The sequence below is a fragment of the Maylandia zebra genome, linkage group LG22 (assembly GCF_041146795.1).
Source record: "Maylandia zebra isolate NMK-2024a linkage group LG22, Mzebra_GT3a, whole genome shotgun sequence".
NCBI classification, from domain to species: domain Eukaryota; kingdom Metazoa; phylum Chordata; class Actinopteri; order Cichliformes; family Cichlidae; genus Maylandia; species Maylandia zebra.
Genome location: NC_135187.1, coordinates 13,345,863 through 13,358,742, shown reverse-complemented (window position 1 = coordinate 13,358,742; position 12,880 = coordinate 13,345,863). Strand labels below are relative to the sequence as shown.

The 12,880-nt window shown below is 40.2% G+C and overlaps 1 protein-coding gene and 1 long non-coding RNA gene across 3 annotated transcripts in view; both read left to right on the top strand.

Annotated features, from left to right (window-relative positions):
* Positions 1-435: 435 nt before the first annotated feature.
* The window catches only part of LOC101479418 (RNA-binding motif, single-stranded-interacting protein 3), a 313,618-nt gene continuing 301,173 nt past the window's right edge, over positions 436-12,880 (top strand). For both annotated transcript variants that reach the window (XM_004549004.4, XM_004549003.4), the window contains exons 1-2: positions 436-711; positions 3,732-3,920. In XM_004549004.4, coding sequence (XP_004549061.1) covers positions 3,747-3,920 — 174 coding nt within the window. In that variant the 5' untranslated portion in view covers positions 436-711; positions 3,732-3,746. The remainder of the gene's footprint in view (positions 712-3,731; positions 3,921-12,880) is intronic.
* On the top strand, positions 9,118-11,622 carry LOC143414738 (uncharacterized). The gene is made up of 4 exons (XR_013095434.1): positions 9,118-9,833; positions 10,199-10,252; positions 10,350-10,575; positions 10,679-11,622. It is a non-coding gene; the product is annotated as an uncharacterized LOC143414738 (long non-coding RNA).

Sequence of the window (12,880 nt, the reverse complement as noted above, 5' to 3'; positions counted from 1 at the left end):
GTAACAGAGCTTTTGCTGCTTTTACAAACTGTAGGAAATGTCTGCTTAGAAGGCCTAAAGAAGGAAAAAGAATCAATTGTTAGTAGAACTAGCAGTTACAATTAGCAGCTGTGTTATACTCTCATTTCGTGCAGAGTAGTATGTCTGCTTTCTTTTTGCCATTTGTGTGAAAAAAGTGCAACATAGAGGACACTCGCTACGATTTCAAATGACTACGTTTCTTATAAATAATAACAAAAAAATAAAACTAACGTTTTAATCTTTTTTTGCTACTTTTCAGTATGAAAAGCGGCTTGCTTTATAGCAACTTTTCTACGACAGCGATGTCAAACGTCAGCTCTCTCGGATATTTCGAGGTGTACCTGAAGGCAGCATTTTTGACACGGGCTCGGTGTAACCGGGAGGTGGGTTTGTTTGATGACAGCTTGCGGGGACACGCCCGCCGTGACAGCAGCAGCAGCTGAAGCGGCTTGTGTGGCTTTGACATCGTGCACTGCCTCCTGGGCTCGAGCTGAGCGTCTCAAAGCCTCGCGGCCAGCTTTTGACGGAATAACTTCTCATACAACTAAATGAAGCGGTTGCCTGTTGTTGTGCCCCAGACTGCTGTGGCTTTCCGCGTCAGAGCAACAACAGAGATGTAAAGCAATTTGCACTACCGCATCTTCCTCTTGATATGCTTCTGACATAACGAGGAGCCAAGAAGTGACAGAGGTATTTCGGCATTCTTTTGGAACTTGTTTGTGTTGGTGTGCCGCTGCCGTTACGCTGTTGAAGCCATTGTAATATCACAGGCACAGCGCTAGGAGCGACAACCCCCTCGGGAGGATGTTTGTGTCGCTTGAAGTCGGGACGACGTTAGAAAATGTTTGAGTTGCTCTGGTGTGCATTAAGTGAAACGTCCACGGTTAGCTGCAGCTTCATTTTTAGCTGTGAGCGTGAACGGAAGACCTAGCAGGCGAGTTCACATTAGCAGCTGAAGAAGGAGAACTTTGAACACTGAATGTTGCACTGACCTCGGGCCTCACCTGCTAGGTGCCAAACATAGAGAGACCTGCAAGAGGTGTATCCTTTGACACGCCACACGCTAAGATAATCTTTGCAGAGTTAGTCACTTCTAGTCCCACTTAGTGCTTTTGTAACCTTTTTGCATTATAACAATTAAATGATAATACTCGAGGAACATCACAAGGGTTCATTAACGGGGACCAACAGGTGAAGTTCACCTGTCTGTGTCTGTGCCAGTTTTCACTGGGCTGCAGCGTTATAATGCTCAGTGAAAGGTCCTTCAGGACATGTATTTATGAGGCAGCTCATCTCAGTTGCAAGAACAACCAACTGACCTCATAACTTATTAATGGCCCCAGAATGCAAAATGAAGCAACTCAGATGCTAAACATCGACCCGATGCTGATTTCAGATCTGTCCTTCAAACGAGGTCACTTGTCTTTACTTTGTTTGTCTTCTGCTTTATTGTTCGGAGACCTGGAAAAACAAGTCCTCACTACTGAGATAATGCTTCCTTGCATGCACCACACTGTTAAATGATTTTTTTTTTGTTCTAGATTATAAGGTTACAATTTAAAACATGTTGTTTGATCAGAATTTTTTTTTAAACATCTGTTATTTATCCAGTTTATTTTTTTAAGTGCTCTCAATGTGACAAACACATACAGATTAGGAGAGAATTATTAGTCCCCAAACTGAAAGTTTTTCTCAAAATCTTCCCAAATGCTTTTTAACAGAGTAAGGGATTTTCAACATCCTATTTCTAAAAATATTAGTTCGCTTTAGATTTCCACACAATAACAGCATAATATCTGGGTAAAAAAAACCCACCCCAAATGACCAGGGTTATTAGCCCACTGAAAACTGACCTTTTTTTGAGCCGTAGCACAAACCACTGCTGTGCAATTATGTGCTTTAACGTTGCCCAAAGCTTGTAAAATAAAATGAAAACTGAGGTTTATCTTCCAATTTACAAACAGTATAAACACTTCAGCAAAGGTTTGAGCTCACACCTGAGAAACCCTCATGACAACAACAAAATAAATCAGTTAACTCGAGAAAAAGAGTTGTTGATGCTCACAAAGGATGAGATGGATATGCAAAGTTATGACACTGTTTCCAAGTGTCATCAACTGGAGTGAGAAGTATCATTAAGAAAACTCAAAGAGAGCCACGGTGTACAGAACAAGCCCATCAGAGGTAAGAAGAGAAAGATTTCAAAGACCCTTAAAAGAAAACTAGTGATTAATGATGTGTTTAGACTCCAGAACAACAGCCAAGATGTGAGTGACTTAACCAAGTCTGGAATTGTAGTCTGAATGAAGAAAATCACTTGAAACCTGCACAAGAGTGGACTGCAAGGTTGCAGATCAAGATAAACTCTGCTTTTGCAGAAGAGACACTTTTAAGACAAATTAAAGAAAGAGAAACATTATGCATGCTGGAAGCACATTCTTCCAGTGTATAAAGGAGCTCTTTAGCCACAAAGATGCTTTAGTTTGGAGAAAGATGGGAGAGGTGTAAAACCCAAAGACTATTGTCCCCAGTCCCCATGGTGAAACACGGCGGTGGGAGTATTATGCTGTGGGATGCTTCAGTGCGTCTGGAACTGGGAATTTTATCAATGTGGGAGGAATCACGAAGAACGAAGGACGTGAAGATTCTGAAAGAAAACCTCAAGCAGCCAGCACCAAAACACAATAGCAACACAATACATACGTCAGCCCTGGTGAAGAACTACTTCCATAAGAGCAAAGTGAATGCCATTGACTGGCCTGCACTATCTTGAATCCCATTAAGAATCTGTAGGGTGAACTGAAGAGGGAAGTCCATGCCAGAAGACCACAAATTTGGAGGAGCATGTAAAATTCACCAAAAAAGAATAGGCTCAGATCAGGAGACGTGTGTGAGACTTACCTAAAACTACAACAAATGACATGCGCTGTTTTCCAGCAGATAGGATACACAATTGACTATTAGCGTTGGGTGGGCTAATCATTTTGACTCTGGTAGTTTCAGGGTTTCATGGATTAAAGTGATCCATTACATTCAGAATAAAACTTTTAAGCTTTGTTTAACAGCACTTGGGTAATTCCCTTTATAAAAATTACATTTTCACATGGGGACTAATAATATTGTGCAAAGTCAGAGGTTAGGTTAGGATACAGTGCAGTGCCATGGGAAGGATAGCAAATCATTTTGTGCTGTGATATAATCATTATTATTAAGTTTTAATTATTTCATTTGTAGCTGAGAGAATGGCAACCAGAGCCTGATGGGAATTTCCTTGACAGACCTTTTACTTGTTAACTATGACTGAGTGTCCTCAAATTTTCCAGTTAGTCATGCATGATACCCAAATCCTAAAGGCTAACTTACATAAACAGACTCCAGCTTTAATGCCATTTAATATTAGTGATTACACCCGTGCCTTTATTGATGTGAAATGTCTAAATATCTCCCTTGTTTTTGAAAATTTTAAAGATGGGATTATATTTACCCCACAGTTGTGTTCCAGTGATATGACTTATAATGCAGAAAAGCTCGAACGACTTTTGTAATAAATACTGGAAATCGATAGTGATGTCAGACTGAGATATGTCTCAGAATACAAACACTGGTGCAGAGATTTTGTGAAAACAACCATGACTTGTAAGTCAGTCCAAGTGTTTCATTCATCCACTCTTTCGTCATTATTTTCTGCAATCTCGTGCTACCATTAAAAGGCACTGCAGGGGAAGATGGAGGTCCAAAGTGGTGTTCAGCAGCCTGAGCCCTGCCCTCTGGGCTCTCCTCGGTCAGGGGCCGATCAGCAGAATGAAGTGGATGACAGACAGATGGATGCCGGTGGCAGGCCTTCCACTGACAACCACAGTAAAGATGCACAGCCAGCAACGCAGAAAGACGACAAAAAAGTGAGTTACAGGCTCCCACTGCTGCACATCTGCAGGCGCTGGGTCTGGGTGTGTCTGTACGTGTATGTGTGTGTTGAGTGATGAGATCCTGCCTGACTGTTGAGCTATGTGGGAAATATCCTGTACTTTGAGTGTGTTTTATGTTCCAGTGCTTAAAAGCCAAGTTGCATTTTTTGCCAATACATTTTTTTATGTTGTGGGGCGTTAGGAAGAGCACAATGGATATTGGCAGCTAGCAATATTAGCCTATCCTAGCTATTTGCTGATATATTGGTATCAGCAAATAATTGTAATTTCTTGCCGTATAAAATTTAAATTTAGAGAAGTAAAGAAGAGACAGGCGAAACACCCTTCAGCCAGGTTGCGAGTGTTGTACATTGTATTGTTTGCCCACCAGAGGGCGCTCTGCAGCTTACCTGTTTGCAACGCACGTGATTGGAATGCGACAAACACATTAGAGCGTTAGGCAGGCCATGAATGAATAATCATAACTTGTTGCAACATTATAACACGTTTATTTTTAACCTACATTGCCATATTATATAAGTAATGGCTCATAAATAACAGCTTATAAGAAATGTTTGGGAGACCTGCTTGTTTTGTGTGCCTGAAAGAATAAATATCGGCCAATATCTTATTTTTAAATTCCCTATTAATAGTATTGGTCTTAAAAACCCTATATCGGACCGTCTCTAGTGTTAAGCGTTGTCAGTCCTCAATCATGAGCTTCGACACTTCTCCAGTTCTGCAAGGACATGTTTGCAAAGCATTGTTGCTTCAAAACTATAGTTACTTTTGCTCTCATGCCTCAGTTGTTTTAAAGGGTCCAGTCAACGCAAAAATATCAAGCACCGCTGTGGTATGGACCTGTTCCTATTACTTATCAAAACCCAAGTGGATTGTGCAGTTCCCTCATGGGAGCGCTCATTCTCAAACATATCAACCCTCTGCCATTTTGGAGCCCTCTGCACGTCCAAGAGTGACAGTAAAATCCTCACTGGCTGTGCTCCATCTCAAGGATGTCAATCATGCTTCTCTGGCAGGAGCCAGAACCTCTTTCCGTCAATCAGCCCGAGAGGCTCTGCACGCCTCAGAGCAGAGAAGAGATAGAGGCAGAATAACCACAACAGATATCAAAAACATTCACTAGATGACTGGACTGACTGCTACTGGCAGCTCTGAATGGGTTGCTTGTCATGGCTTGCTGTATCAATTTTGAGTTCTTTGAGCAGAGTTTGAGCGTACAGTAATCGACATCACGCTTTAGGGTTTCCAACTTAGTGAGGTGAAAGGGCCTCTGAAGCATTAAACTAACATCAAAAAGTCATAATCATACAATGCAGTTATTTTAGGTTGAGTTTCAGCTTGTTACTGTAGCATTTAACTCTACTTAATATTAGGTATTAACCTGAAGGAAGTCTTTGCACTTATGTCTAAAATTTCTGCAGTTTAATGAGTTAGGGGATTTTTCTGCAGCTGTGATCAAATAAAGCAACTATTACTTCAGTACTTTTACTTTCACGTTTAATGCTAGCGACCTCATTCTTGATGATCTACATATTTGAACTGGCGAATATGCCCTTCCTGATGCATCCCTCTGGTTTGTGACTGACACTAGGACTACACTGGCTTGTGGCCCTTTGTCTCATGCCAGGAAAGAGTACTACAAATGTGATATTTGCTTTGAGAGTGAAGGAGTTGCTGTGAGTCTTTGTGGACTAAGAGAAAGCATATAATAAAGTGATGATAAGAACTGTACTGCACGAGGAGTCAGGAGTGGCAGAGAAGTATGTAAGGGCAAGACAGTGGTGAGGTGTGCAGTAGGATTGACAGATGGGTTCAAGGTGGGGGTGGGATTACATCAGGGATCAGCTGTGAGCCCTTTCTTGTTTGCACCGGTGATGGACAGGTTGACAGATGAGATCAGGCAGGAGCCTCCGTGGACTATGATGCTCACAGACGACATGATCTGTAGTGAGAGTGGGGAGGAGGTGGAAGAGAGGAGGAGGTATACTCTGGAGAGAAGAGGAATGAAAGCCAGTGGATACGTGTGTGGAAATGAGAGGGAGGTCAGTGGAACAGCTCAATTTATAAGGCAAGGCTGACATGGTTTGGACATGTGCAAGAGGAGGGATGGTGAATGTATTGGACAAAGGATGTTGAATATGGACCTGTGGAATAATGGAACTGTAACAAAAACACCCTTTGCTCATGGAGCTAGTTGCTTTGTTGCAGTTACTGCAGTCTGTGACAAATTCTTGTATAAGTTGTAATTGTGCAGTAGTACTGTAGGATAACATACTTTGTGACCATGCAAACTTAGATTATGTTCGCTATCTGAATTCTTTCAGGTAGTTCACTAAAGTCTCTTATTACAGTCCTTTGACATACACATGAATACACACCATCTATAAGACTGGATAGAAGATCTCCTGCCTTTGAGGTATTCAGCACAATAAGACCATCAGAATTTCCACACATACACTGGTCTACCACCCGCAGTTGGTGTGAAGATTTAATTTTTCAAACCTCAACCTATGCCTTTTAAATCCAACATTGACTCGTCCATGTCTGCTTTTATTGTCTACTGACAAATCAAAACCTTTGTACAAATATCTTACATTAATGGCTGTAATGATAAATGTTGCCACCTTGGAAGGCTGAGTGCAGTCTGTTAATGTTGAACAGGGGCATTTGTCAGTGTTTAGCTGTTTGTGCTGCACTGTGAAGCAATGGGGCATGAAGGCTTACATTTCAGAGAGCAGAGGTTTTCTAACAAGCTCACAGAGGCAACATTAAACATTAGTTTTTAATTTTACTGTGGGTGTTTCCACATAAGCAGACAACAAACCACAACATGCAATAAGACCACTGTCGCTGTCATTTAACCTTTTTCTAATTGAAGCAAGCAGAAGTGGGCATTTTTTTGTCCTTTTTAATTTTTTTCCCCATTCTCTGTTGTTAATTAGCAGAGTAGATAATTCTAATAAGTGGTGCATTTTCACAGAAACATCGCCTGGGGACCGCGGGTCCCAGCGCCACTGGCCTGACCAACTGTTTGGCAAGCAGGCCACTGCGGCCGTGGATTCATCGATTCCTCTGGAGTGTTAATTCATCAAGGTGTCATCAGTGGAAATGGACCACTGCTCTGTCCTTGTTAAAGGGTGCTCGCCTCTCGCCTGCCCTGTTGTTTATTAGTGATGCATCATACAGAATGAGGTGACACAGTTTGGCCTGTGGGCGCAGGCTTAGAGCTGCGGTGGCATATAAGGTCATCATGAGTTCAGTCAGCTGTTGCATAAAGGTTAAGGAAGTTAGGTGGCGAAAGTATATTTTCCCGTTTGAATCCCCAGACTGACCCTGTATTCCCAGGAATAAGAAAGTAAAGGTTTAACATTTGTTTCAACCTGATGAAAAACCCTTTAGTGAGCAATTAATCCCAAGCTTGTACTTTTAATGTTGCATGCTAACTGTAGGCTGTTCTTTTTGAGCAGGCTTTTTTTCAAAAAGAGCATTTAAAATGTCTCACCAAATTTTTTTTCAGCTTGGTTGTTTTCTATTAACACCATGGTGTCAATTGACCAACCATAAACTGAGTTATACGTTTAATAATATATAATTGGTATCCTGGATTTAACATTTGACCCCACTTGATTCACCGTTGATAATCCGTATCAGTAGATCAGAGACACCAGGATTCACTATTTTAATCTTGCGTCTGTACTATTATTACATGAATATTTTAGGGTGTTTGTTCATAACTAAACATTTCAGACTGAAAGGTAACTAACATAGCTTGCTACTTCTGCAGTAGCTTGCTACTTTGTTTGGCCCTTTGTTTGGACATTTGTGCACAGAAGAGACTCCAGCTGTTGTAAGGTGTCTTTCTGCTAAAGGTCAGCTGATGACCAGACAGTCAAAAGTCACAGCATCTGATCCACCCTCGGCAGTGTGCCCAGATGTGTATGGATTAACTGACTAATGTAGGGAGTGTTCAGACCACAAATGGCTCTCTGAAATGACCTGTCAGGAGGAACGAAAAATTAAAAACGCCCACGAAGAGCCTCTGACAAGAGAGAAAGAAAAGTCTCAGCTCAGCACCCAGGCATTTTGTAGAAGAAACACAAGATAAGATAAGATAAGATAAGATAAGATAGAACTTTATTAATCCCTCGGGTGGGTTCCTCTGGGAAATTCGATTTCCAAAAAGCACAGCACCGACAGAAGTTACAGTTACAGAATATTATATATATATATATATATACACACACACACATACACACACATATATAAATACAGAGACAAATATAAATAAAATATACGAAGGGGATAAATAGAATAAATAGGAATAAAAATAAAAATACAAGTGAATTGCACATTTCAAGTATTGTGGTGATTGATAATGTGTTGATTTATAATGTGCTGAATCTGATCGTGCACTTAACCCTAACGTGGTCCCGCACGGATATTTGCTGTGCCCTTACCCCCACGTTGATCCGTGACACTAGAGAGTGATATTATACCCCTTTCGTCAAAAAAAGTGACAGGTTACTTCCGGAGCTCATTAATTATTCATGAGCTCCGGAAGTCCGGAAGTAGGAAGTAATTAAATTATCCCCTAATTAAATTAGCCCCTAATTAAATTAGCTCCGGAAGTCCGGAAGTAGGAAGTAATTAAATAATAAAAATATGATATTCATAAAAATATGATATTCATAAAAATATGATATTCATAAAAATATAATTGATTATTTAGAAAGTTTCTTATATATCAAAATAGCATTCTTTTATTTCTTTAAGCAATTAAAAAATTTATTTATTTTTTTATGCTCAAAAAACGCCATCTGGTGGTGGGTCAGTGTGTGCGCGCGCCCGCGCGCGCCCGAGGCTGTGTGTCTGGGCGTGCGGGGGCGCACCCGTGTCTCCGGACCGTGCTCTCTCGGGCTCTGTGCTCATGTGTTTAAAAATGTATTAAACCATATTAAAATTGTTTAGTTAAACTTGTGCTTTTGTAACGTTCAGTATGGCCACAAACACATGCTGCATGCCTTGGGGGAAAACTTTATTTAGATTTATATGCATTTGTAGATTTAGAATAAAACTCATACTCAGAAAAAACAACTCGCGATCCCCGCAGCCCCCTTAACCTAATCCTTAGATACATAAGCAGGGAAAACGCCTTAAAAAACCCTCCGCTATTTCTCCAAAACCCTACAATAACTTGTTAGGGTACCCCCTCTATTCCCAAAACCTTATATTCGATAACAGGGAAAATCCTGAAAAAATCCTTAGTCTTTTTTCTCAAATTCAGCGCCCCGCGGCTCCCTTCATGCTCAGCCAAACAAAGCCAAAACTCCTTTTAAAAATTTCTCCGCGATTTCTCCAAAACCCCTAGAATAACTTGTTAGCTACCCCTCTATTCCCCCCCAAAAAAGCGCTATAATCCAAAAACATTGGGAAAGCTCCTTACTCTTTTTTCTTCAAAAACTTGCCTCTTGCTAGCTACCTCTAAAATTCTACGCAGAGTCTAAGTTCTACCTCGCTCTTAATCGCACCGACCCGCAACAGCTTCCAGAGCACAATTTTTTCCTGCTTGTTCGCTCCCCGCTCTGCTCCCGAATGCGCTGCTTACCTCGTTTGAAAATTCCCCCCTTAGACCAACTCCGCCTCACTGCGCCCCGCTGCCAATCACATAACCCTTGCACCGCTCCCTTCGCACCCCGGTTAGCCAATCCACTCCAGGTCTGATTTTACGATCTCCCGCTGATGTTAAGACTATCTTCGAACCCCCAGAAGACCCCTGCCTTCAGCCATATCAACAACTGGAACCGCTCAGACTGCTTGCGACTTCGCATAGGGAGCGGCCGATTTCAACAGCAACTTGCGTCTCTTTCCTTATCCGCATATCATTCGGTAAGTGTTAATCTTGCTCTCTAACTACATTTTTGCATTTTCCTTTTTACCATTCTGTCAATCCTTTCATTTAAATAAATAAATAAATATCACAATGGTTTGTAACAGGTACAATACACCATCCATCCATCCATTCGCCTCCACTTATCCTTTTCTCAGGCTCGCGCAGTGCGCTGGAGCCTATCCCACGTGCAATACACTTTAAAATATATATAAGCTCCACTTTTAACCCCCGTAAAAGTTTATACATTACATGTCTACATCACCTATCATGGCCTCATCGGGTATCTCATTTTTTCTCACTCTTGTTCATATAATGTTTATATTTTTACTGTTTGTAAATACTCGATGTTATTTCTTTTCAGACTCTGAGATAAACCTGCTCAACTCCTCTTTTTTTGAGTCTCTCGATCGAATTGGTAGGTTTGGTTCATTCTTGTTCCCCTTCTTAACAGCTAATTGTACAAGAAAAACAAAACATTTACCCTCTTTTTTCATTTTTATCAAACTTTCTAGATATCTCTGACTTGGACACCTTTATTGGTACGAGTTCCCCGAATTCTTCACCACCAGTGCTTGTGCGATCCACAGGAAAGAATATTCGTCTCTCCACACGGGACAGAGAGTATTTGCTCTCTACGCTAGATCGCCCTGCTTCATCTGGCCCCAGTTCCATTCCCGTCGGAGCTTGTTCTCTCCCGCAACCCTCTGGGAAAAACTTGCGCCTGTCCGCCGGGGACAGGCAAGATTTGCTATATCATCTTGTTATTGTTATGTTATGCTTCTTTGATATTTTGCTAGTTTGCGTGTTTTAAAACTCTTTTTGTTTTTCTTTATATTTTTAGACCCAGATGTGTTAACCTGATCCCTGCGAAACACCAGCTCTGCGTGGATTTTGACCGCGAGTGACCGGATGTTGTTTCCGGCCTGAGGTTGCCTGAAATGCCGTGAGGCTCGTTTGAAAGATTGCGCCCGAGACCAACTCCGCCTCCAAGGCATGCCTACCTTTAGCTGCCACCAGTGAGATATCAGAGCCGGGCTCCACATATCCAATCAGGAGCACGAGCAAGACAGCTTTTGCAGACTCTCCAGAAATATACAAGTCCTTACCAACTGCTCTGCAACCCAGTGTTTCTGGTCCCCTCACTAACATCGCTTTTTGAGATATTTTTTATGAACCACCAAAAAAGCAATTTTACCCCACAGACTGGGTCTGAGGGCAGCAGCGGGGACAAATGATTGAAGCGACGGACATTTCATGGCTGGTCTTGCATAATCGTGAGTTATTATGTCATATGGTGATAAGTACATAGTTTTGCAAGAGGCATACAAGCACTGTGGAAAAAGTAATCATAAAACTGTTTTTGTGAACACCCTACGTTATGCTTTAAAAAATGTGATACATGTAATGTGATCATCAAAGAACATGATTTTTTTTTAAAAAAAACTTTTATTCTTATGCTTTTAAAGTATGTCAGATTATCTTAAAACACTTATTTGTATGTTATAATGTTTTTCTTACACCATGTGTAATTTTTATAGACACCTTATTCATTGTATCAATGTGTAATTATGTATCTTTGATAAATAAATAAAATATTTAATCTTGTATTTGTGTACTTTCTGGTGATTCAATAAAAAATTAGTCACATATCGCTCTGATAAACACAGATGGCTGAAAGAAATGTTTGATGGAACAAAGGAAACAAGTGTCTTGCTGCTAAACTTTTAAGTCACCATGGTTTAAATGAGAAAGTCTGTATGTAAAACATGAAAAACTCCATATCAGTGATATCTACAAAGGTGTACTCATTTCTTTGTAATGGTACTTTACTGTTCCAATGAAACAAAAAGAAAATCTCATTTTTAAAGTACATTTTTCGGCCACCCTGACCTATTTTCAGGGGCAAGAATGTTGATGTTAGACTGTGTTTTAAATCAGGTTGTGATCTTAAACTAACTATCACAGCACTGATTTCAGTTGTAATGTCAATTAGAATCCCAATTTGGCTTTTCTCCAGTCAGTGTTATGGTGAAATTTAACTTGTTCTTTTGTGTAATTGCACATGGCCCAGCAAAGGACCCCTTAGTAAACTGTACAGCATAAGTTTTCAATTCACTTTTGTCAGAAAACTTCACAGTATGAGAAGTTACAGCACAGTTTCTCCAAACGTGTGGTTCTTTTTCAGCCAGCGTGCTTTTAGAGCATCTACATTAGCTCATGTAGTAAAAGTACAATCAGTAAGTGTACTTTAACATTTGAGATTCCGAGTCACTCTTGCTTAGATCATGTGAACTATATCATGAACCTTTTTTTGTATAATGCATCAAACGTGTTCAAATCAGTTTATTTTCAATTTATTTTAACTAATCTAGAGACAAGCAACTCCTTTTTAGCTTCTGTTATGTATTTACCTCTCACACCTTAATCTAGATGTTAGTGTTCTCAGAGTTAACATGTCTCATGTTGCCATGTTGTATTTCTAATACCCAGCCTCAGTGTTCGCCCTGTTGACCCTCAAATCCAAACACCAATGATCTAGATATTCACAAAATTCATAAGGAGATTCTTAAGGTCTTAAGTTTTGTTGTTTTTATGTTTTACAAAAAAAAAAAACTTCACATTTTTTATATTTTTAAACGAAAGTGACATGCAAGGATATTTTTCTTTAGTGATGTTGCTTCAGCAATCTCAAATACTAATTATTCTGGGAATTTTTATGGTCAAACTATGTGATTTTCCAAATGTGTATGTGTGGAGTAAAATGACCTTGTTCTTATGATGTTGTCACCGTGAATCATTTAGGATTAACAACACAAATTGTATCGATAGCAGAAACAGTCTTATAACTTATAATTCTCACACGTTACCGCTAGTTTTACAAACGCAGTCTTCTTCAGCTCTGTTTATGTAGCTTTTATGAAACTGATTTTCCATAGTACAAGTAGAATTTAATTTTTCTTTGCTCTCCAGTATAAATGCAATAATTTGCAGGCTTTTTACTGAAACTCTCACAATGCAACACTCAATGCTCAGAGCTTCATAT